The sequence below is a fragment of the Geotrypetes seraphini genome, chromosome 8, assembly GCF_902459505.1.
Source record: "Geotrypetes seraphini chromosome 8, aGeoSer1.1, whole genome shotgun sequence".
Classification (NCBI taxonomy): domain Eukaryota; kingdom Metazoa; phylum Chordata; class Amphibia; order Gymnophiona; family Dermophiidae; genus Geotrypetes; species Geotrypetes seraphini.
In genome coordinates this window covers 53920964-53947588 of record NC_047091.1, presented here as the reverse complement: position 1 = coordinate 53947588, position 26625 = coordinate 53920964, and the positions used below count along the sequence as shown (strand labels likewise).

Here is a 26625-nt window from a genome sequence, read left to right as displayed (position 1 = left end):
CTCTTATTGGTGGAAGGAGGCATTATGACATCACAATCTCAGCTCTGCTTCCCAAAGACAAACAGGATGTCATGGATGCAGTTAAGGGGAACGGTTAATCAGCTGGCTGGGTTAGAGGGCAAAGGAGTAGGTTAAAGATTGAAAGCTATATCAAAAAGGTGAACATATAGTAACATAGTAATATAGTAGATGACGGCAGATAAAGACCCGAATGGTCCATCCAGTCTGCCCAACCTGATTCAATTTAAATTTTTTTATTTTTTTTTTCTTCTTAGCTATTTCTGGGCGAGAATCCAAAGCTTTACCCGGTACTGTGCTTGGGTTCCAACTGCCGAAATCACTGTTAAGACTTACTCCAGCCCATCTACACCCTCCCAGCCATTGAAGCCCTCCCCTGCCCATCCTCCTCCAAACGGCCATACACAGACGCAGACCGTACAAGTCTGCCCAGTAACTGGCCTAGTTCAATCTTTAATATTATTTTCTGATTCTAAATCTTCTGTGTTCATCCCACGCTTCTTTGAACTCAGTCACAGTTTTACTCTCCACCACCTCTCTCGGGAGCGCATTCCAGGCATCCACCACCCTCTCCGTAAAGTAGAATTTCCTAACATTGCCCCTGAATCTACCACCCCTCAACCTCACATTATGTCCTCTGGTTTTACCATTTTCCTTTCTCTGGAAAAGATTTTGTTCTACGTTAATACCCTTCAAGTATTTGAACATCTGAATCATGTCTCCCCTGTCTCTCCTTTCCTCTAGGGTATACATATTCAGGGCTTCCAGCCTCTCCTCGTACGTCTTCTGGCGCAAGCCTCCTATCATTTTCGTCGCCCTCCTCTGGACCGCCTCAAGTCTTCTTACGTCTTTCGCCAGATACGGTCTCCAAAACTGAACACAATACTCCAAGTGGGGCCTCACCAATGACCTGTACAGGGGCATCAACACCTTCTTCCTTCTACTGACTACGCCTCTCTTTATACAGCCCAGAATCCTTCTGGCAGCAGCCACTGCCTTGTCACACTGTTTTTTCGCCTTTAGATCTTTGGACACTATCACCCCAAGGTCCCTCTCCCCCGTCCGTGCATATCAGCTTCTCTCCTCCCAGCATATACGGTTCCTTCCTATTATTAATCCCCAAATGCATTACTCTGCATTTCTTTGCATTGAATTTTAGTTGCCAGGCATTAGACCATTCCTCTAACTTTTGCAGATCCTTTTTCATATTTTCCACTCCCTCTTCGGTGTCTACTCTGTTACAAATCTTGGTATCATCTGCAAAAAGGCACACTTTTCCTTCTAACCCTTCAGCAATGTCACTTACATACATATTGAACAGGATTGGCCCCAGCACTGAACCCTGAGGGACTCCACTAGTCACCTTTCCTTCCTTCGAGCGACTTCCATTAACCACCACCCTCTGGCGTCTGTCCGACAGCCAGTTTCTGACCCAGTTCACCACTTTGGGTCCTAACTTCAGCCCTTCAAGTTTGTTCAACAGCCTCCTATGAGGAACTGTATCAAAGGCTTTGCTGAAATCCAAGTAAATTACATCTAGCATATGTCCTCGATCCAGCTTTCTGGTCAGCCAATCAAAAAATTCAATCAGGTTCGTTTGGCACGATTTACCTTTTGTAAAGCCATGTTGCCTCGGATCCTGTAACTCATTAGATTCAAGGAAATACACTATCCTTTCTTTCAGCAACACTTCCATTATTTTTCCAACAACTGAAGTGAGGCTCACCGGCCTGTAGTTTCCTGCTTCATCCCTTGACCACTTTTATGAATAGGGACCACATCCGCTCTCCTCCAATCCCCAGGAATCACTCCCGTCTCCAGAGATTTGTTGAACAAGTCTTTAATAGGACTCGCCAGAACCTCTCTGAGCTCCCTTAGTATCCTGGGATGGATCCCGTCTGGTCCCATCGCTTTGTCCACCTTCAGTTTTTCAAGTTGCTCATAAACACCCTCCTCCGTGAACGGCGCAGAATCTACTCCATTTTCTCGTGTAACTTTGCCAGACAATCTCGGTCCTTCTCCAGGATTTTCTTCTGTGAACACAGAACAGAAGTATTTGTTTAGCACATATGCTTTCTCCTCATCACTCTCCACATATTTGTTCCCAACATCTTTTAGCCTAGCAATTCCATTTTTTATCTTCCTCCTTTCACTAATATATCTGAAAAAATTTTTATCTCCCTTTTTTACATTTTTAGCCATTTGTTCTTCCGCCTGTGCCTTCGCCAAACGTATCTCTCTCTTGGCTTCTTTCAGTTTCACCCTGTAGTCCTTTCTGCTCTCCTCTTCTTGGGTTTTTTTATATTTCATGAACGCCAACTCTTTCGCCTTTATTTTCTCAGCCACTAGGTTGTAGAACCATATCGGCTTCCTTTTTCTCTTGTTTTTATTGATTTTCTTCACATAAAGGTCCGTAGCCATTTTTATCGCTCCTTTCAGCTTAGACCACTGTCTTTCCACTTCTCTTATGTCCTCCCATCCTAACAGCTCTTTCTTCAGGTACTTTCCCATTGCATTAAAGTCCGTACGTTTGAAATCTAGGACTTTAATTATCGTGTGGTCGCTCTCCACTTTAGCCGTTATATCAAACCAAACCGTTTGATGATCGCTACTACCCAGGTGAGCACCCACTCGAACATTAGAGACACTCTCTCCATTTGTGAGGACCAGATCCAATATCGCTTTTTCCCTTGTGGGTTCCGTCACCATTTGTCTGAGCAGAGCCTCTTGAAAGGCATCCACAATCTCCCTACTTCTTTCCGATTCCGCAGACGGAACATTCCAGTCCGCATCCGGCAGGTTGAAATCTCCCAACAGCAGAACCTCCTCTTTCCTTCCAAACTTTTGGATATCCACAATCAGATCCTTATCAATTTGCTGCGATTGAGTCGGAGGTCTGTAGACTACACCCACGTAGATAGAAGTTCCATCTTCTCTTTTCAGAGCAATCCATATCGCTTCTTCCTCTCCCCAGGTCCCTTGCATTTCGGTCGCTTGGATATTGATCTTTACATAGAGAGCTACTCCTCCACCTTTATGACCATCTCTGTCCTTCCTAAAAAGATTATATCCCGGTATGTTTGCATCCCATCCATGTGATTCACTGAACCATGTCTCTGTGATAGCAACAATATCTAGATCTGCCTCTAATATCAGGGCTTGCAGATCATGAACTTTGTTGCTTAGACTGCGAGCATTTGTGGTCATCGCTTTCCAGCTATTTTTCAGCGATAATCTCCTTTTTCGTATGGATTTTTGTGTCGTTTCACTTTCCGTTGCAATACTAAGAAATGAGTTGCTGATATTGCTTATGTTGCAGCCTTTACTACTATCACATCTTTTCTTTTGCCGGGGGTGGTCTCTATAATTGTCCTTTGTACATACACCACCCCCACCTTCTAGTTTAAATGCCTAGAAAAATATTGTCTAAATTTCTCTGCAAGGTTTCTTTTTCCTGCTGTAGTAACATGTAGCCCATCAGTGCAATATAGCTTCTTGTCCTTCCATGTATTTCCCCATCCTCCTATGTACCTGAAGCCTTCTTGATGACACCAGGCTCTGAGCCATCTATTAAAGTCCTCTGTGTTTTTCACTCTTTGCTCTCCTTTTCCATATGCAGGCAGTATTTCAGAAAAAGCTAAAGTCTTTACAAAAGGTTTCACGCCCTCACCAAGCTCCCGAAAAGCTTTCTGTGCTGCAAGTGTGGAGTTGTTGGCCAGGTCATTTGTTCCCAGATGGATAACAACATCAGTGTTAAAATCCTTAGTTTCTTCCTTAATTATAGTCAGTATTTGCCTGGAACTCCTGGTAGCTGAGGATCCTGGAAGACATTTCACTATTTTGGTCTCCTCGCCCTGTGTTCCAAGGTTAATGCCTCTGATGATGGAATCCCCCAACAGTAATAGTTTTCTGTTTTTGTATTTTTTATTTGTACTTAGGGTGCTTTTGTTCTCTTGAGTTTCCTTCATTGGTTCCAGTCCCACCTCCCTTCTGTTTTCCTGAGTATCGCAGTGCACTAGTGGAGCGAAGGAATTCTGTAGAGGTAATATTAGTGAAGGTGGATGTTTCTGTGTTATATGTCGCAGTCTTCCTGAGCCTACTGTGACCCATTTATTCCTGGGCTGTTTTATTCTTTGAGGTAGAGGTGGTAAGTTGGTATGATTTTGTGGAGTGATGGAAGCTGCTTTAATTGTATTCAATTCCTGTTTAAGTTTGCAGAGCTCCTCCTTAATACTGGCAAGTTGAAGACAGATGGGGCAAGCCTTAAGTCTCCAAATAGTATGTCTTGGAATTAAAGCACCACAGTGATTGCATAGAATAAAGGTCATCTTGATTGGTTGTGAAGTGACTTGATTTGAGTAGTCCTGATTATATGGGTCTCTATATATGAATAGTGGTCCCTGGGGTTGGTGGGACTATAAGTAAGACTACAAGTAAGGCAGAAATATAGGCTCTATACCACCTAAAACACAGTATTTTAAACAAAACTGCAGGTTCTATCAGTGCTACCCTAAAACACAGGATTTATAACAGATTTTCCCTACTTTAGTCACCCTGAGCCACAGGCACCAGAAATATAGGCTCTATACCACCTAAACAAAACTGCAGGTTCTATCAGTGCTAACCTAAAACACAGGATTTATAACAGGATTTTCCCTACTTTAGTCACCCTGAGCCACAGGCACCAGAAATATAGGCTCTATACCACCTAAAACACAGTATTTTAAACAAAAATGCAGGAAGAGGAAATAAGATTTAACAGAGGAAAGAGAAGGATTTATTTTTTTGTGCTTTTTTATATTTTTTTTTTTAGTAAGAAACAGGGAGGAGAAGAGAAATTAAGCAGATATAATGCTGAAAACCAGTGAAAAGAGCAGAATATGAAATGCTGAGTAACTTAGCTTTTAGAAGTTCACAGGGCAGCCTTGTTTCAGCAATGTCCCAAAGATAATGCAATTAACCTTAGAAGTAAAACAGAGCCCCTCCCTTCTCCACCTAATCAGACACAATGGCTAAAAACTAGTGAGTCAGAAATATAGGCTCTATACCACCTAAAACACAATATTTTAAACAAAAATGCAGGTTCTATCAGTGCTACCCTAAAACACAGGATTTATAACAGGATTTTCCCTACTTTAGTCACCCTGAGCCACAGGCACCAGAAATATAGGCTCTATACCACCTAAAACACAGTATTTTAAACAAAAATGCAGAAAGAGGAAATAAGATTGGATCACCCTGAGCCACAGGCACCAGAAATATAGGCTCTATACCACCTAAAACACAGTATTTTAAACAAAAATGCAGAAAGAGGAAGTAAGATTGGATCACCCTGAGCCACAGGCACCAGAAATATAGGCTCTATACCACCTAAAACACAGTATTTTAAACAAAAATGCAGGTTCTATCAGTGCTACCCTAAAACACAGGATTTATAACAGGATTTTCCCTACTTTAGTCACCCTGAGCCACAGGCACCAGAAATATAGGCTCTATACCACCTAAAACACAGTATTTTAAACAAAAATGCAGAAAGAGGAAATAAGATTTAACAGAGGAAAGAGAAGGATTTATTTTTTTGTGCTTTTTTATATTTTTTTTTAGTAAGAAACAGGGAGGAGAAGAGAAATTAAGCAGATTTTCAGTCTGCTTTTAAACGAGGGAAGGGAAGGGGCCTGACGGACAAACTCTGGTAATTTATTCCAGGCATAGGGGGCAGCTAGATGAAAGGAACGAAGTCTGGAATTGGCAGTGGAGGAGAAGGGTAACTGTAAGAGTGACTGGATATTTAGCACTGCTGACTATGTGTGAGTAATTTAAATGCTGCAGTTAGTGTTTTTTAAAAAACCCCACTGGCTGGGTTTAAATATTGCCTTGAATTATTTTTGTAAGCTGTTTATTTTCCAGTAAAGGGGCAATATTCAGCAAGAGATAACCAATTAATAGAGGTGTTCTGTGGATTTTCAATGTCATTATCTTATGAGCTGTGAAAATCCAAGGACACTGCTGTGGCGCTATCTGGTTAGTGTGGTGATGAGTCAAAATCGCGCGCAGAGCGTCAGCACGCTGGATTGAAACACTATTTTAAAGCGCTCTGAGGGAGGTTGTGGGGGGAGGAAGAACCCCCCCCACACACACACACTTTTCTTAGAACTGTTGGCGCTCCCATTGGGGGTAGGTTGGGGAAAACCCTCCCCATTACAGAGGAAATTGTAATTTTTACCTAAAAAAGAGGGATAAAAGCTGTTTCCTCTGTAGTGGGGGGGGGTCTCCCCCCCAACACACCCCACAACGGGAGCGCCAACAGTTCTAAGTAAAGTGGGGTGGTTCCACCACACACACACCCTCAGAGCGCTTTAAAATAGTGTTTCAATCCAGTGCGCTGACGGGCCGGGGAGGTGTCAGGGCAGAGCCAAAGTTACTTAGGAACCACTGATGTTCAGCAGTGAGGCCTGGATATCCATCTGGTTAACTTAGTTACTGGATAACTTGTTATCCTATCTGGGCACCACCTATTGGCGATACCCATATAGTAACATAGTAAATGACGGCAGATAAAGACCCGAACGGTCCATCCAGTCTGCCCAACCATACCATCTCTTTAAATTATTGATTTAATTTAAATTGTCCTTTTTCTTAGCTATTTCTGGGCCAGAAATCCAAAGCTCTGCCCGGTACTTTGCTTAGGTTCCATCTTCTGAAATCTCCGTCAGAGCTCACTCTAGCCCATCTAAACCATCCCAGCCGTCAAGGCCCTCCCCAGGCCATCCTCAAGCAAACGGCCATATACGGACACTGCCTATGCAAGTCTGCCCAGTACTGGATTTAGTTCTTCAATGTATGCCATTATTTTCTGATTAGAGATCCTTTGTGTTCATCCACGCTTTTTTTTTTTTTTTTTTTTTTTAACTCTGACACCGTTTTCCTCTCCACCACTTTCCTCGGGAGCGCATTCCAGGCATCAACCACCCTCTCCATAAAAGAATAAATACCCAGGTATTTTCCGGCCGTCTGCTGACAGCCTGGGTATTCAGTGCTGGTACTCAGATGAATATCCAGGCACAATTTGAAAAGTGCAAACCACTGCTGGCTGAATATTACCTCTTAAATCTTTTCGGCATAAACAAGCGAGGAAAGCATGCAGAGCATTGCTCATGGAATTCTTTCCAGGTCCACTATAAACGTATGTGCGTGAGTTAGAGGCCAACCAAAACTGCTTTTTTCAGTTTCAGCTGAAACCGAAACTGTCACTGAAACTGTCTAACCACTTCCAACCAAAACTGCAGCCAAAACTTATCACTTAGTTTTGGCTAGGGTTACCAGATTTCTGGATTCCCCCCGGACATATCTTCCTTTTAGAGGACATGTCCGGAGAGCTTTGCAAAACCCGGTACTTTGTCCGGGTTTTGAAAAGCTTCCAGCTAGGCTAGGAGAGACGTCAAGACGGCATCTGCGTGAATGCAACGCGGTGACATCACGCACATGCTTGCATGTGTATGATGTCATCACGTCGCACCAGCGCTTGCGCAGATGCTGCCCCGACAAGTGAACAGGTGGAGGGGGCGGGGCAATGGATCCAGATTTTCGTTCCAGAAAATCTGGTAACCCTAGTTTTGGCCAAATCCTGAAACCTAACGTTTTGTTGTATGAATGCAAACCAGTGAGGCCTACTGGGGATTGTCAAAGCTTGCAGGGCAGGATTCTCAAAGCTCTAGCAACCAGATAAAAACATAGAAACAGAGTAAAATGAAGGCAGATAAAGACCATATGGCCTGTCAAGTCTGCCTAACCACTGGGTTGGGCGTGATTTTGATTTGCCAGGCTATGCTCAGTTATATGCACGCTATTTCTGCTGAGTTTCCCTTGTTCAAGTAATTGTATTGCACTGTCAAAGTTTAAAAATCAATAAAGATTTATTAAAAAAAAAAAAAGAGGGAGGAACTATGGCTGGCACTTGAGCACAAGAGCTTAGCAATAGGCACAGCTCTTATGTGCAGGCGTAGTGCAGTTCCCAATCGCCGGAGCCTTTGAGTAAGTTATTTTTTTTTATCTAGCACGGGATTTGGATGTAACTGTTGTGCGTGTTTTGTGTGCCTTTCAGCTGCATTCTGATCATAGGTGCGGGACATACACTCACATAAAACGCTCACAAATATCTAACAGCAGTTCCAGACCTGCTGGAAAATTTTGCACGGTAAGAAGTGAGCATTGCTTGCTGTGCCTTGCAAGGAGTGCTCATTTTAATATTCATGAGCTCCTTGTAATGCATTTGCATAGGGTTCTCGGGGGTAGATTCTTAAATGTTCACGGTAAAATCCGACGGGCTGCTGTCGCGGTCGCAATTGTAATGATTTGAAAAAATGCAAGTCATTCTAAAAAAAAACAAACCATGCATGCAAATGAGCTTCGCAGAGGGTCGCTAAACTTTCATGTACTGGTGATAACAATTGGCATGTGCACAAAATAAATCCATTAATTTAAATTTTTTTTAAATACTCCCAAATCAAAGATTAGCAGGAGGAATTCCCACTCCTTCCTAAACTAAACTAAAGCTTAACTTTATATACCACCGTCAAGCAACCCACCCGATAACACCCTCCCCCCCCCAAAGCAACAGGCAGGATACCCACTGCCTCCCGCCGCTGACACCAAGTGACCCCCCATGCCTCCAACACCCCCCCCCCCCACCCAACACCTTGTTCACGATGGCCGGCCAGAGGGAATAGGCATTCCTCCAGCCAGCCATCATGAACAAGGTGGGTGGGTGGAGAGTATTCCGAGGCATGGGGGGGTCATTGGGGGCACGATGGTGGCAACAGAAGGGAGTAGGCATCTCTCCCACTGCCGGGAGAGAGTCAGGGGAGTTTGCTTTATGGTAGTGATTGAAGGGAGTGGGCATACCTCCAGCTGCCGGGGGTGGTGTCAGGGGGAGGGTTTTTCATGGCGGTGATAGGGAGTGGACATCCTTCTCACTGCCATGAGGGTTTTGGGGGGAGATTTGCTTGATGGCTGCGGCAGGAAGGAGTGGGCATCTCTCCCGCTGCCTGGGAGGGTGATGGGGGGAGGTTGCTTGACGGCGGCGGGAGGGAGTGGACTTCCCCCCTGCTGGGGGTTTTGGGGGGAGGGGGCAAAAATTTCTGGCAAGTCCGGGATGTCAAGCCTTACTTTCCTGTAATAGCTGAGCGAAACAGCACTCAGGCACTGACCAGAAAATAAGGCTATGACAGGTCAGTCCTGCCGGAAAGTTTTGCCCACAAATGTAGGACAGTGAGATTAGAGCAGTGGTGGGCAATGAGGACTGGAATCTAGTCTGGTTTTTAGGATTTCCCCAATGAATATGCATGAGATCCATTTGCATACAATGGGAGGCAGTGCATGCAAATAGATCTCATGCATATTCATTGGGGAAATCTTGAAAACCCGACTGGATTCTGGCCCTCGTTGCCCACCCTTGGGTTAGTGGATCACCCTGAGATAATGGAGAATCGCCTGGAGTGCTCATTTAAATATTAATTACTTCCGACATTGGAACCTCTCCACACCCCCCCCCCCCCCAAGAACCTCATCTCGTTTTCCCTGAGCTTGGGACCGTGTCTGGAGGGCCTCCGAGCATGCAAGGGCGTCAACGCAATGACATCACACTCATGTGCACAACTTCATCACGGTTTGGAGGCCCCCCCCCGACATGGCCCCAAGCTCAGGGGAAACGAGACGAGATTAGTGTTGGGCCGGAGAGTAGGAGAGGGACTGACACTCGTGTGTCTTTCAGTCCCTGGTGGCACACCTGGAATCTCGCCGTGGCACACAGTATGCGATTCACTGATATAGATTCTTGCTAAAATAGAGTAAAGGAATCCAGACACTGGTCTATGCTGTGAACACTATACCAGTCTGATGCACACTCCATAATTTAAAAAAAAAAACAAAAAACAATAACAAACCACACACACACATTGATGTTAGTGAATGCAAGGACTGTATGCTCTGAAAATTGCAATCAAGAGCAAAACATTTCTCAAATTATTTTCTAGCATATAAATTTCATTTCATTGTAATATAATTTCTTACTGACATTATAAGCTTGGCCGGTACTTATGCTTGAAAAAATCATTGCAGGTTCCTTTCTCATAGAATCTAGCTTCTGCATTTCACATGTTTGATTAAAACGCTGCATCTTCATCATATCCAACAGGGATGGAGATTCTTTAGAAACGCCCAAATAGTATTCAAGACAGAATAGATATAATAATTGACAAGGGTCACCAGTTGTACTATTGTAAAATCCGGTCCCCTGGCCCCGACCCTAGGCCTACCCAGTTCTACCAAGTCACGCCCTGTTCTGCCCCAGCCCCGCCCCCTCATCCCGTTCTCATGCTGGGAGCCTTGTTGGGAGGACATCTGTGCACGTGAGATGCGATGACATCACATGCATGTGTGCAGGCACATAACATCACTGCGTTACATCTGCACATGCGCAGATGCCCAACCAATGCAGTCCCGCTCTGGAAGCTTTTCAGAACCCGGCCAAAGTGCCGGACATGTCCCCTAAAAAGAGGACATATCTGGGTAAATCTGGACGTCTGGTATTCCACCCATGTGAATGCCCACCTTCAAGCATATGGCATCGAAGGTTGGCATGTACATACAGAATAACACATGCCTGGAATTTGGTCACTTATGTGCATAGGCGATTCACAATTCTGGTCTCCTTATCTCAAGAAAGATATCGTGGCGCTAGAAAAGGTTCAAAGAAGAGCGACTAAGATGGTAAAGGGGATGGAACTTCTCTCGTATGAGGAAAGACTAAAACAGTTAGGGCTCTTCAGCTTGGAAAAGAGACGGCTGAGGAGAAATATGATTGAAGTCTACAAAATCCTGAGTGAAGTAGAACGGGTACAAGTAGATCGATTTTTCACCCTGTCAAAAATTACAGTGGGGACACTCGATAAAGTTACAGGGAAATACTTTTTAAAACCAATAGGAGGATTTTTTTTTTTCACTCAGAGAATAGTCAAGCTCTGGAACGCGTTGCCAGAGGATGTGGTAAGAGCAGTTAGCATAGCTGGTTTTAAGAAAGGTTTGGACAAGTTCCTGGAGGAACTGTTATTGAGAAAGACATGGGGGAAGCCACTGCTTGCCCTGGATTGGTAGCATGGAATGTTGCTACTCCTTGGGTTTTGGCCAGGTACTAGGGACCTGGATTGGCGATGGTGAGAACGGGCTACTGGGATTGATGGACCATTGGTCTGACCCAGTAAGGCTATTCTTATGTTCTATGAAAGACCATATTTTACCTTCAAGCTAAATAGACTGCACACATGTACCTCAGCTAATGAAAACTGAAAATAAAAGACACAGTGCTTTTACAAAGGCTAAATATGTGCCACATTCAGAGTGACAGCTGATGTCATAGTTCCACAGAGAGGTTAATCCCTAAGGAGCTTATCATCCCAAATTTACAGATTTAAAATAAATTCCTGCTAAACCTTTGTATAAAAAAGCATTTTTTTAGAGCACTCTACTATATATACCACAATGCAAAACCATAACTGCATTACTTGCAATTATCTGTCCTCTCCCAGACTGTGTTACAATCCCTTGTGGTGTAGCCAGAGCACAAGTGATCCTTGGTCGTATTTGTCATGTCGGCTCTGTTCTCAAAATGGCTGCCGTGATCTCTTGTAGCAGTCTCACAAGATCACCACTAGAGGGTCATGGGAATCACTCCTCCCCTGACTGCACCCTAGTCTGCAAAGGACTGCAAGATAGGCCTGGTGGGGGGAGGGCACCTACAGGTGGGCAGGAGGGAAAGGCAGCGACTCTTTGGAGGGAAGGGAGGGAGACAAATAGGACAAATCTAACGGCTCTGTAATTTTAGTGATGTATTGATGTTAAGGAAAGCCCGTAATTTGTTTCATCAACAGCATTTTGCTATTTTGGCCCAGTCTGTTGTACTGGCACAACTGGATTATTGCAACTCTCTGTAGGCTTTCCTAACAAAGGGCAGCTTGAAGAGGTTGCAGTTGATCCAAAATGCAGCAGCCAAATTGATTTATAGGAAAAAGAAATGTGATCATGCATCTCCTTTGTTGAAGGCTCTTCATTGGTGCCAGTTCACCTTAGAATTCAGTTCAAGTGTACTACCATAGTGTTCAAAATTTTGAATGGAATATTTCTGCCTTTGGTTCCTATTTCTCTTAATTTTTATGAACTATAAGACCAAGGAGTTCTCGACTGTATAAACTTTCTTTCCCTTCAATTAAGGGAATAAAGGCATTAGGTTATGTCTCTCGCTCTTTACTTCCATTTGGAACGAACCACCAGTTGAGATCAGATTTACTTTTTCTCTTTATGTCTTTAGAAATTATCTGAAGACTTTTTTCTTTTTCAAAAAATTGTTACATAAGTAATTCTATTTGAAGAAACTATTACAACTTCTTATTGTATAAACCGAGTTGAGCCTCTGTTGTCTGGAGGATGATCCAGTATATAAACTGAAAGATTGGATTGGTGATGTAATATGTATGTTTATTGTAATTCGCTTAGGCATTAAGTGGAATAGAAAATATATAATGCACAACTTTCCGACTTCCACCAAAAACACTCTGTCGGTTTCTGCCAACACCAAATTCATGGCCATAGCCCGTTACCAAAACCAGGCAGAAAAAGGTTTTGGGGTCACTTTCTGCACCAAAACCGAAATGTATTCAGTTTCTGATATAAGTATGTGTTTAGGATTTTTAAAAAAATTAATATAGGATTCGATGTTCAGCCAGTGGCAATCGGCATTTTGTTGATCACCATCAGCATTATCCCTAGGAAATTCAGGGCCGGGCTATGGCATTGAATTTCCTGGTATACACAGGGTTACCAGATTTTGTTCTGATAAAACCCGCACATAGGGCCCCAGCCCTACCCTGTTCTGCCCAAGTTATTCCCCAGTCCTGCCCCCCAAACCTCTTCTCTTTCCCTCCAGCTCGAGGCCGCGTCTGGAGAGCCTTCGAACATGCGCAGATGTGATGCAATGATGTCACATGCATGCATGCCTGTGATGTCATCGCATGATACCCACGCAAGCTCAGAGACCCTCCAGACGCAGCCCGAGCTTGAAACACTGGACAAACTGCTGTTTTTCAAGAATCCATCCAGACACGCAAACAGTCCTGAAAAGAGGACATACGTCTGGTATACAAAGCCAGTAAAAACCTAGCTGGTTAAGTGCAATATTTGGTACGTTTCCAGTTATGGTGACCCGCATAAAGATAGGATTGACTTTTGTGCAGTCCTATTTATGAGATTACCTCAGCTGGGTGCTGAATATTTTTCAACAAATTATGAAATATGCACGAAATACTAGATAGCCACAAGGGTGCTAAATCCAAAGAAACAACCTTAGAAATAGTAGTAAACTTATCTACTATTTGTATACTACCCTTGTATATTTAAACTTTTTCATAGGATCCTCAGCGGCACCACTCAGATATCTGAGGACATACGGTAGTAGTCACAGCTTCTGGCAGCATTATTGTTAGGGGTTAAACCTTGATAAAGCTACAATAGCGAAATATGTTGGTAGAAATAATCCCTAGCCAGAGACCACGCGACTAAGCTAAGTATGTGCTTACAAATGAATGATAAATTATGAGTAAATTTACAAAAGCAAATAGAAAATAAAAAGTTTTACATAAAGGATAAGAAAAAGGACCCACTTGGAGTATTGTGTTCAGTTTTGGAGACCGTATCTGGCGAAAGACGTAAGAAGACTTGAGGCGGTCCAGAGGAGGGCGACGAAAATGATAGGAGGCTTGCGCCAGAAGACGTATGAGGAGAGACTGGAAGCCCTGAATATGTATACCCTAGAGGAAAGGAGAGACAGGGGAGATATGATTCAGACGTTCAAATACTTGAAGGGTATTAACGTAGAACAAAATCTTTTCCAGAGAAAGGAAAATGGTAAAACCAGAGGACATAATGTGAGGTTGAGGGGTGGTAGATTCAGGGGCAATGTTAGGAAATTGTACTTTACGGAGAGGGTGGTGGATGCCTGGAATGCGCTCCCGAGAGAGGTGGTGGAGAGTAAAACTGTGACTGAGTTCAAAGAAGCGTGGGATGAACACAGAAGATTTAGAATCAGAAAATAATATTAAATATTGAACTAGGCCAGTTACTGGGCAGACTTGCACGGTCTGTGTCTGTGTATGGCCGTTTGGTGGAGGATGGGCAGGGGAGGGCTTCAGTGGCTGGGAGGGTGTAGATGGGCTGGAGTAAGTCTTAACAGAGATTTCGGCAGGTGGAACCCAAGCATAGTACCGGGTAAAGCTTTGGATTCTTGCCCAGAAATAGCTAAGAAGAAAAAAAAAAAAATTTTAATTGAATCAGGTTGGGCAGACTGGATGGACCATTCGGGTCTTTATCTGCCGTCATCTACTATGTTACTATGTTACTAAAGCTTAGAACAATGAGATCTAATTGAGTTCTAAGTGGTGCCGCTGAGGATTCTATGAAAAAGTTTAAATATACAAGTTTACTACTATTTCTAAGGTTATTTCTTTGAATATTTTTCAACAGCACTATCTGCTTAAGTGCTTTGAAAAGGTAAAAGGGATGGGACTTGATATACCGTTTTGTCTGTGTAGTTACAATTAGAGAATATACACCATCACTCCACAATGGCATATAATAAACTTCAAAGTGCCTAATTTCTAAGTGATCTTTTTTTCAGATAATACCTTTCTAAGTACCTCTATGGTCTTCAGTTCCAGCCAACCACCAGCCAAATTATTTGAAGGCTTGTTTCTCTTTCTGGCTTTTATTCATCTTCAGACCTTAGTTTTTTATTCTGAGGATGAATAAAAGCCAGAAAGAGAAACAAGCCTTCAAATAATTTGGCTGGTGGTTGGCTGGAACTGAAGACCATAGAGGTACTTAGAAATGTATTATCTGAAAAAAAGATCACTTAGAAATTAGGCACTGAAGTTTATTATATGCCGTTGTGGATTGATGGTGTATATTACATAGACAACGTCATAAACAACATTGGGCTATTTTAATACATACAATTAGAGAATGACACGGGGAAAAAAATTTGTCCCTGTCTCCGCCCTGTCCCCATGAGCTCGTCACCATCCCGTCCCCGCAAGCTTGGTCACTGTCCCATCCCCGTGAGCTTGGTCGCCATCCCATCCCTGTGAGCTCGGTCCCCGTCCCCACCCTCACAAACCATCTGCTCCCATCCCAACCACACAACCCTTCGTGTGGTCCAGCAGCCCCTTCCTGCCCGATCGCTCACCGCGGTCCAAGCATCTCCCTCCCTCCCTCCCTCCCTTCCTTCCCCTTACCTTCGCTGGCTTCTTTTAATTTTCCTTTAACAAGCAGCCAGAGCCTTAAAGTCGCATGCGACTGCCGGAAAGGCCTCCTCTGACGCAACCGGAAACAGGAAGTTGTGTCAGAGGAGGACTTTCCGGCAGTCGCACGCAACTTCAAGGCTCCCGCTGCTTGTTAAGAGAAAATTAAAAGAAGGGAGGGAGGGAGATGCCCGGACTGCAATTGGGAGGAAGGAGGGATTTTGCGCGCATTTCCTCAACTAACTGTGGGAACAAGGCCATTCACTGCTCCACAGGGCGGTAGGTGGCCTTGTCCCCGTTCCCTGTGGCGACCATTTTTTTTATGTCCCTGTTTCAGTGGGTTATCCGCGGCTAGCCACAGGAAACAGTCACCGTGTCATTCTCTAGTTATAATCAAAGCAATTTATATATATTTTTAGACAGATACTCATTTTGCGCCTGGAGCAATGAAGCATTAAGTGACTTGCTCAGAGTCACAAGGAGTTGCAGTGGGAATTGAACTCGCAACCTCAGGGTGCTGAGACATCTGCTGTAACCACTAGACCAGGGGTCTCAAAGTCCCTCTTTGAGGGCCGCATTCCATTCGGGTTTTCAGGATTTCCCGAATGAATATGCATGAGATCTATGTGCATGCACTGCTTTCAATGCATATTCATTGGGGAAATCCTGAAAACCCGACTGGATTGCGGCCCACAAGGAGGGACTTTGAGATCCCTGTAAACTAGACCATTCCTCCTTCGAGCAATTTAACCAGCCAGGAGCTATTTCTGGCTGGATAAATCGCTTTGCATATTGACCTCTTAATTTCTTATATAACTGCCTAAAAACCCAAAAGTCATGGAAGCAGAATAGATTCAGATACAGTAGGCATTTTTCTGTCCCTGGAGGGCTCAGAAACTGAGTTTTTGCCTGTTGCTCCTGGGCTTATGGGTGTGGGGGTATGTGTGTGTTTGCTTGTGTGTTTTGTTTGTGAATATATATCATGGGGAGGTGCAGCTGTTTGGGAGGGGTGGTGTTTTATGTGTCAGGGCAGTTTGTGGGATCAGGAGAACAGGGAGATCTAGTTTGAACGGAGGAATTCCCTAATGGCTATTTTTCACCATATATAAGTTTCTTTGCTGAAGAAGCTGGAAGTGCATCTTCATTTTTGTTTGGGGGGGAGGGGGCGGGTTTCTCTGAAATTCCTGGTCCAGTTTGACCCATTTTAAAACTCAGTATGTCTTTTCTCTCTCTTCTCCCATGCCATTTCATCCCATTCCGTATAATTTCCAGAGAGTTGGTTTTGTCTGGAGACAGACAGACATTTCTTAACTATTTTCATATCATTCTTTCCAGCTTTTATTGGGTTGGAAAAAATTAAAATGGAGGGGGAGTCTATGTTCAGCTCAAGCCTGTATTTCATTGTACCAATAATGCTTTCTAATATCAGTAGCCTTAAGACACAGTGACGTGTAATGATTTGGGTCTTTTGTTGGCATCTGGAACAACGCCCTAAGTGCACTCCTCCTGAATTCTCCATCATATCAATCCTTCAGAAAATCTCTTAAAACCCACTTATTTGACAAGTTTATCTGATCCTACGAAACCCATACATCCTACCTACCTACAATACCAACCCGCACTTCCTCCTACCTGCGCAACCCACCCTCTTCTCTCCCGTCCCATTAAACCAATGCTGTAATCATCCTGTTCTCTACTTTACTATATACCATTGTTAACCGCGTTGAGCTTCTTTTGGTTGAAGACCCGGTATATAAGGTTAAGTTTTAGTTTAGTTTAGTTTAGTCTTGAACTGAAAAGGTATGACGGGATATAAATAAAGCTATTGTAGGGTCATGAAATGGTTAACTGTTGTTTAAAATATTGCTCTGGCCTACATAGCTGAAAACAGTGTACAATCTACTGACCTCATCTGCCTAAAATGTATGTCCCTACCTTACCACATTGTAAGCTAAATAGATAAGAGTTTGAGCCATGATGTACCCTGCCCTTCTGTACATGTAACATTTAGAACTGTAAGATTTAGATAAGCAGAGAAATGAGCTAGTTTCCTATAGGACTATATCCCTGAACCTATCATAAGTGCTGGCTTAGGACCAATAATAATTGTAGAAAAGTTATAGAAGTAACAAATGAAAATTGTAGTTTTTGCATATATTAGTTTGCGTATGCTTAGTGAAAAGGGCATAAAAGTCCGTGCATTTCCTGATTCTAATACTCTAGTAGGCAGGCTTTTAACTGCACTAGAGTCCTGCATGCTGTAATAAACCTCTTATACTTTCTTCACGCCTCTGACTTTGTGTGTCCAAGTGACCTTTCACTATTATTATTGTTCCAGCTGTGTCTGGAACTCTTGTAAACCCTGTTGTGTGACTTCCTTTTGTAGGGTGAAAGGTTAAGTCATGCCGTGGGCTGCGCCTTTGCTGCCTGCCTGGAACGGAAGCAGAAGCGGGAGAAGGAATGCGGCGTCACTGCGTCCTTTGACGCCAGCCGGACCAGCTTCGCCCGGGAGGGCTCCTTCCGGGTGACCTCTGCCTCTCAGCAGGCTGAGCGGGAGGAGGTCATGAGGCAGTTGCAAGACAAGAAGAAGGCCAAAGGTAGGAGGAAGCAGGTATTGAATTTTTAGGAGGGGAAAACCCAGGGCTGGTGAGGCCCTGGAGAGTCTGATTCTGCATAGTTCTATCCCCCTGATTTATGATATTATCACTCACAGTATTGGGGGAATTCAGTAAATAGTGCTCAGATAAGTGCCAGGAAGATCCACACTAAACTAGTATTCTGCAAAGATGCACTGCGTAGTGTCTTTTGCAGAATACTAGCTTAGCGCAGCTTTCTCTCCTAAATTTGGGCACTATAATTGCACCTGCTAAAACATGATGTATTATTGGCACCCAACTTAGGCATGGAAATGACATTATTCTATAACATCACACTTAAATCCCTGGAATGCCAATGCCCCTACCATGGCCACACCCCCTTGTCGGTTGTGCGCAAGAATAGTTAGGTACTCAATTTACAGAATAGGGGCATAAGTCAATTATGTGCACAACTGCTAATTAGTGCTTGTCAATGGCGCAGTGAGGGTAGGAGGCACCTGGGGCTGTGGTGCCTCCTGTGTCCTTCTCTCTGCCCTCCCCCTCAGCTCCTTTCTCGCCCCCAACGCCACACTCGTGCCCTCCTTTCTTCCCCCCTCCCCCCCGGCACCTCTTTAAACCTTCACCAGCACATGCAGCTTCTCTAGCCTGCTGCTTGTAATGGTGTTGGCTTGCCCTTTGATTTCACTTTCTGGTCCTGCGACCAGGAAGTGTTTTCAGAGGGGAGCCAGACCAGCGTGAGTTGCAGGCCAGGGAAGTTGCATGTGCTGGCGAAGGTTTAAAGAGGTGCCGGGAAGAAAGGTTTAAAGAGGTACGGGGGGAGGAAGGGAGGGTGCATACGTGGCATGGGGGCCACAGATGTGCCAGCACCTCCACCAAGAGGGCACCTGGGGCGGTCCGCCTCCCTGCCCCCCCTTACTATATCACTGGTGCTCGTTAAGGCCGATTGCAGATACTTATCTCCAAAAGAGTGCCAATTAATTAATTATGTTATAGTGTAACTGATCCTAAGAACATAAGAATAGTCTTACTGAGTCAGACCAATGGTCCATCAAGCCCAGTAGCCCATTCTCATGGTGGCCAATCCAGGTCACTAGTACCTGGCCAAAACACAAGGAGTAGCAATATTCCATACTACCGATATAGGGCAAGCAGTGGCTTCCCCTATGTCTTTCTCAATAACAGACTATGGACTTTTCCTCCAGGAACTTGTCCAAACCTTTCTTAAAACCAGCTACGCTACCTGCTCTTACCACAACCTCTGGCAACGCATTCCAGAGCTTAACTATTCTCTGAGTGAAAAAATATTTCCTCCTTTTGGTTTTAAAAGTATTTCCCTGTAATTTCATCGAGTGTCCCCTAGTCTTTGTAATTTTTAATGGAGTGAAAAATCAATCCACTTGTACCCGTTCTACTGCACTCAGGATTTTGTAGACTTCAATCATATCTCCCCTCAGCCTATTCTATAACTGGATGTGCAATTAGAGATTTTACTATAGGCACCTTTTATAGGATTTCTGTGTTTGTGTCCATAGTTGATGTGGTCTAACCTATTATGACTCTACTCATGTTCCCAAGTGTGGCTATCAAAATGATTGCTTGATGCCTGCATTATTTCTTCTCATTCTCGTTCGCCCCATCTTTGTGTGGTTTTCATTTTTTTTTCTTTCTCTTCCCAGCTGAAGCACCAGCTGCAGCAGAAGTGGCGGTGGCTACTCCAGCTCCCCCATCAAGAGTCCCAGCTCAGCCTACCACTGTGTCTCCAACTCAGTCCGCCAGTGCGCCAGTGGACAGGAATGAGGGGGGCTGCCAGCATGCCATCCCAAGGCGGCATGCACCCATTGAACAGCTGGTACGACAGGGCTCCTTCCGTGGTTTCCCTGCCCTAAGTCAGAAAAATTCGCCCTTCAAGCGTCAGCTGTCTCTGCGGCTCAACGAGCTCCCTTCGACACTGCAGCGTAAAACAGACTTTCAAGCCAAGAACCCCGGTAAGAGACACACCCTCTTCACAGCCTCCAGATCTCCCTTCCATCTCACTTGCTAAATAAATTCTACCCCCTTTTACCCTCTCTCATATTCTCTCTCTCCCTTGCTGTCATTCTGCGTCTTTTTTTATCCTTGCTCCTGTAGCTTGCAGGCCATCTTGCCTTCTTCTTTCCCACCTCCTTGCTGTGGTATGTAGATTGCCTTGCTTCCATCTCCCTCCCCTTTGCCGTAACGTGAAAACTGTTTTGTAACCCTAAATCCACCCCCTTCTCCCCCCAGCGTGCAGACCACATTGCACCTCTTATTGCTTCTTCCTTGCCATTGCTTCCTCATTTCCCCTCCTGCCCGTTCCTTCCTTCTTGCCATGGCATGCAGTCTGCCTCGTCCCTTTTCCTCCCTCCTTGCTGTGGTATGTGGACTGCGTTCCCTTTCTTCCTCTTTGCTGTGCATGCAGACTGCCTTATTGTGTTCTCTGGTTTTAGTGCCTGAGCTGGAGTCAGGCTCCCACCAGGAAAGCGATGGTATCAGTGACCTGTGCACCCAGATTAATTCCTCCTTCACCAAACCCTCTGAGGACCCCTTCCCTAGTGCCTCCACTCCTAATGGCACCCTCGTTCCCACTGCTGTGGTTGCAATTCCTCCTCCAACAGCCCAAGGTAAGTGCTCTCTTTGTAGAGATACCATGCCAAGCTGCAGCATTTTCAATCCTGTCTGACTAGTGCAGCGGTAGAGAATGACACGGGGACAAATTTTCCCCCGTCCCTGCAGGAACTCATTTTACATTCCCGTCCCAGAGAGTTCATTTCCTGTTCCTGCTAGCTCTGTCCTCATCTGCACAAGCCTCAAACACAATATAATCGGAAAAGTTTAAGCCTTGTGCTATTCATGCAGAGCTTACAGGAATGGGGCAGGGACAGTTACAAAATTCACGGGCATGGGACAGGGAAATTGAATTCCTGCAGGGACAGGGCTAAATTTGTCCCTGTGTCATTCTCTAGTGCAGAGGTCTGAAAATGAGATGCTCTTTGTATTTAGAAGCTTTTTTGCGGTTTTTCCTTAAGAGGATACTCTGATTCAAGGGTGTGACAGTCCAGACTAGTTGTGAGGGTAGCCATGGCGCACAACAGATTAATTGTGCAGTATTGGAAATGTATTTAAGTTCTATCCTTAACTAGTTTGCCTACAAAATTGAGTTTTATTGTTAGAATGAAAAAGTTGACTGCTTGTTGAGTTTTAAATTGTAAATCGCTTTGAATTAATGATATTGCGATACATCAAAATTTTAATAATAAACTTGAAATTTACAATGCTACAGCTGAGGAGTGGATTTATTTTTCATTCTATGTTAAAAATTGGTAAGATTTTATTCTTTTTTAAAAATTTTGTTATAATTATTTTTCTTTTTTTTGAGAATGTATAATGTATTTTAATTTTTATTAAATAATTTAAATTAATTCTTATGTCAAAATGAGTGGGAAAACCCATTCTGTAAGTGCCCAAATTTATGCTAGGCCTATGACTGTTGTAAGTGGGGGGCAGCGAAATGTTAGGCACTTCGATATCTGGTTACACCAGTATTCTGTAATGGAACCTGGGTGACCAGGATCTGTTACAAAATAACTCCGATATGAACAGGGCCCTGGACCCCATGGAATCCTGGGATACCTGGAGTCAGTTTTGGATGGTTTCTGGACATGCTGTCCCTGAAGATGAAGATGCTTCTCCCCATTCTCAGCAGCTGGCAGAAAGAGGGCACTGCCGCTTCTTTCACCTAGAATCTGACTCATTGATTTTAGTGGCCATTTTGGTTCAAATACAGAATCAGGTCCCAACTGGTAGAGGACTACTACTTCTGCTTATCATGTCTATAGTGCTATTAGACATATGCAGTGCTGTACACATATATAAAGGTACTTTTTCTGGTCCTAGTGAACTCAAAAATCTTAAGTTTTGTACCTGGGATAATGGAGGGTTAGGTGACTTGTCCAGAGTCGCAAGGAGCTGCAGTGAGAATTGAACCTACTCTTCCTGCCAGTCACTCATCCTAGAGAGAGGGAGAATTGGCAAAGGAAAAAAAAGTCTGCCTTGTGTTGGTATTACTTTCACCTATGTGAACAGCCCTTGTGAAAGGTCCTTGTATGTCTTGCAGGGTCAGCAACCTGGGGAGAGCCAGCTGTGGCAGCAGTCGCTGCCCCCACTTTCCAGCCAGGACATAAGCGCACACCCTCAGAGGCCGAACGTTGGTTGGAAGAAGTGTCGAAGGCTGCCAAAGCTCAGCAACATGCAACCCCAATTGCACCAGTGCCCATGTCTGTCCCTACTGCAATGCAGCCTTTCTCTGTGCCCTACGAAAGCATGCCAGGCCCCGTCTGCATGTTCCTGCCACCTCACATGCAGCCTGCCTATATGCCCATGGCTGCTTACAACCAGCCTATGGCCAGCAGCATACCCTACCCTGCTTCGAGTGTACCTGTGGTTGGCATCACCCCATCTCAAATGGTGGCCAACGTCTTCTGCACCGCCACTCAGCTGCAGTCAGCAAATTTAGCCAACAAGGTCAGTCCCTTCACCCAGGGCCTTTCTCATACTGTGCCCATCTCCACAGCTACCAGCCAGTGTTCTAGCGCTGCCACCCCACAAGGCAGTATTGTGGTGGGTCCCAAACCTAATGGTGCCACCAATGGGGCTATGTGGCCACCTGAACCTAACCAGCCAAGGGAACTAGCCACCACACAGGAGGTGGACCAGTTTGAAGCACAGTGGGCCGCACTAGAGTCAAAGTCGCAGCAAAGGACGGCCAACCCTTTTTCCAGTGACCTTCAGAAGACCTTTGAGATAGAACTCTAACGAAAGGAGCGTGCAGACCGCAGCCAAGCCGGACTAAGTTTGAGCCAGGTGTGGCAAGAAAGTCAGAGTGAGATGGAAAGGCTTTCATACATAGTGTGGAGAGAATGGGGTGTTTAGCATAGGGGGGATAGCAACAGCACATCTTTAGCTGATAAAGTCAGGTAACGAGATGCACAGCAGACCTCAGAGAACCGACAGTGTCTAGAGCCAGTCCCTCCTACCTTGCACTCAAAGAGTCAGCGGTGTATTTATCTGTCTACCCCTTGGTGGCCTCCCACAGTGTAATTTTGCCTTTGGGGGATCCTGAGTTTCAAGGGGAACATGTTTGTCATTCCCAACAAAGTTTTACGTTTGACTGGGTCTTATCCCAGGACAAACCAATAGCCCCTTCTTTACCTGGTTTGAGAGTGGTTGCTCTGGTCTGTTCCTAAACCAAAGCATCTGCCGTGAGTGCTGGCTCTTGGTGAATAGAATCCTTCTTTACCCACTGCCATAGATGGAGCCTCATGGTGGCATGCTGTAGCCAAAGACCCACCCTATGCTTGCACTTCCAGGAGGATGGCCTTGTTCCTGCATATAGTAAAAATGCACAATCCTGTATCCATCAAGCCAAGAAGGATCTGCTATAGACCCATGTATAAGCTGGTGTTGGAATCCCAGGACTTCATAATGCTTCACATGAAAACCTTGGCATAGCTTCCGTGCTAGAAACCTCTATTTATCTTTCCTCCAAATTATTTTTTGGTATTCTAAGCCCCTGCTTGTTCCTCTTATTTAGGGTTATAATGAACAGTACAGATTATAGCCATGCAAGCTTCCAACACACAGGCCACACCCACCACCATACAGGCAGCAGTAGCACAAAATTCAATTTGATAGTAACAGAAGAGAGGCTGGATTAGGAAGTAGGGACCATTCTCTGCTCTGCTGTAGTTTCGCAATTCCCTCCTCCCCCCCACACACACAAATTTAAGCTCTGTATGTGTGCATATACGCACACCTACACTTGTCTGTCTTGCCACGGAACAGGACAAATTTCCCTTTTGCACTTAAAAAGGACAATTTGCATCAGGACAAAACTTTCAGGTACTTTTTACCCATAAACATTCTAACCTACTTGTTAGATTTGGATTTCAGTCCCTTTTCCGAACCTGAGTTCAAGCCAGGTTGTGTTTCTGCCCCAGAAGATATAATCTAAGGGGTAAATATTCAGCTGGCAGCAGTCAGTGGTTTTTTTTTGGGGGGGGGGTTGTCACCACAGGTATTATGCCTGGATATTCAATCCCAGGTCATGTCTAGGCACCAATATTAAATATCCAGGTTTGTGCAGCCGGCTATCCCTTACCCACTTATTTGCGAAATTCAGCATTTATTCGCATAAGTTAAACCAAACAAAGGTAGGATTGTGTTTTATGTAGTCCTATTTGTCCATGCAGTTAAGCGCCGACTCCACCTCCTGGACACCCATAGAATTACCAGCTGTGGGTTTGGTGGTTAATGCTGATATTCAGTAGCAATATCCAGTCAAGTGCCACTGAATATCAGCGGGTAAGCCCCATGCAAACAGTTGAAGCAGGACAGAACCTCTCGGATCCAATTAAATTTCATTAAATATTGGCCCCTAAATTTGTAATTTGCCTGGAGATTTTAACCAGTCTTCCCTGGCTCTCAACCTCCTGCTCTAACCACCATGCCAGTGGTTTCCAAACCTGGTCCTGGAGGCACCCCAGCACAACGAATATTCGCAAAACACATTTGCATACACTGCCCTTCACTGCATGCAAATCTCTCTCATGAATATTCATTGTAGATATCCTGAAAACCTGTCTGGCTGGGGTGCCTCCAGAATCAGATTTGGGAACCACTGCACTAGGCTTTTCCTCCACACCATCTTTGAATGAAAACTTAAGAGCTGTAGCTATAAAAAAATCATCTGTGTATGTTTTCCTTCCCAAACTAAAACCCATCCTAAAAAGCACCTCCTATTAACAAGACAAATGTATACACATTGTAGACCTCTTAGCCATATTAAGCAAGGGCAGTTTTCCTCTGACTAATTAATGCAGGTGAAACACATCCCTTCACTAGCACAGCATTCATGAGAACTTTTACCAAAAGTTTGCACCAGTTCTGAAAGGAAATATGCAAGCAGATTTTTTTTTGTTTTGTTTTTCCTTTTGAAAATTGTTCTGTGAAAAACCTACCCACTGGAATTTCCATCTTCTTTTTGTGCAAGTACAATTTTCTGTTGGGGAAGGAACACGTGTCGTTTTGCAAATATATGACCATGTGCAGGTGAAAACCAAATGTGCTGTTGATACCTACCTTATCTGGACAACTAGGAGCCTGCCAATTTACCAGAATACCTGACTTTTTGAAATTGTTCTGCCCATACCACGAGAAATTGCAGCTGTGATCCAGTCTTTCTTTCCAGCTACTGGTCAATACAACCTGAATCCCTAGTACTAATAGCAACACCTTTGCATGTGGCTCCCCTGCACACAGCTGCTTTTGCTCTGGCCAGTTGAAAAGGTGGAACTCAGGATTCAAGTGCTTTCTACCCATTTACCCATCTCCTGCCCACACCTTCCAAACCTTTTTCTTATTCGTTTTAATTTAAAATGCCAAATTTGTATTTTATATTTAATATATTTTACTTAGTTATGGTTTTATAAATAAATAACTTATCTACCATATTGTATTGATAGGATGTGGTATGGAGCCTCTAAAACCGATGCAGCCTAGCTCCGAATCATCTTGAGATGTTAGCAAAATCCAAGACCAGATTCACAAGGTGCCTTAGTGTGTGCTTGCCAGCTTTCTAATTCCCATTATAGGACGCACACAGAAAGCCCAGTGGCCGGCCGTAATTTTCTATTGCCTCACTATGGGAAATAGAAGGGCAGGAGCAGACTAAAAGTCTTAAGAGAGCAAAGAGCTAGGTTGATTGAATTATGCCATACCATGAGGGAAAGGATAGATTGGTATTTTAACACCCGTTTTCCTCCTGTTTGTCAAAAAGGAGTGGCACCGACTGTGCCCAGTCGGGCAGACACAGTTGCTATCTTCTGTGTTGAACGGAATGAACTTGATTCTATACACATCCTGTTTGCATTAAAATACTCAATCAAATTGGGTTATGTGGTTGACGAATCAGCATTACACAATAAAAGAAAAAAAATACAGGTCTGCTGATAAAGTTGCTATTTTCAACGTTGAGCTGAGCAGCCCTTTCTTTAAAGCTGTGGTTCTCAAACCAGTCCTGAGGACTCCCCCAGACAATCAGGTTTTCAGGATATCCACAATGAGTAGCACAAGACTCCATTGTATGCAAATCTATTTCATGTATATTCATTGTGGATATCCTGAAACTGTCTAGCTTGGTGTGTCCCATGTGGACTGGGTTGGAAAAACTCTGGTTTAATTGATTACAGTTTACCCCAGGGGTGGGCAACTCCGGTCCTCGAGGGCCGGAATCCAGTCGGGTTTTCAGGATTTCCCCAGTGAATATGCATGAGATCTATTTGCATGCACTGCTTTCAATGCATATTCATTGAGGAAATCCTGAAAACCCGACTGGATTCCGGCCCTCGAGGACCAGAGTTGCCCACCCCTGCTTTACCCTGTACACATTTCTTGTCCTCAACAGCTTGATGGATGTAAATTTTTTTTCTGGCACAGCTCAGCCAAATGTCTGGAAACTTGAATGCTCCTTTCTGACCTACAGGAAAACATCCTGATAAATAGCAGTTCAGTTCCCTCAGATGTTTGCTTGAAAACATACTAGGAAAAGGAGATTAATTTTCTAAAACTTGTCTAGGACTGTGAATTCATCA

The 26625-nt window shown here is 44.2% G+C and overlaps 1 protein-coding gene across 2 annotated transcripts in view; it reads left to right on the top strand.

Moving 5' to 3' along the window:
- Positions 1-26226, top strand: part of NUMBL (NUMB like endocytic adaptor protein) — a 195093-nt gene extending 168867 nt beyond the window's left edge. For both annotated transcript variants that reach the window (XM_033956256.1, XM_033956255.1), the window contains exons 6-9: positions 17749-17959; positions 19636-19944; positions 20425-20598; positions 22092-26226. In XM_033956256.1, coding sequence (XP_033812147.1) covers positions 17749-17959; positions 19636-19944; positions 20425-20598; positions 22092-22789 — 1392 coding nt within the window. In that variant the 3' untranslated portion in view covers positions 22790-26226. The remainder of the gene's footprint in view (positions 1-17748; positions 17960-19635; positions 19945-20424; positions 20599-22091) is intronic.
- Positions 26227-26625: the final 399 nt, after the last annotated feature.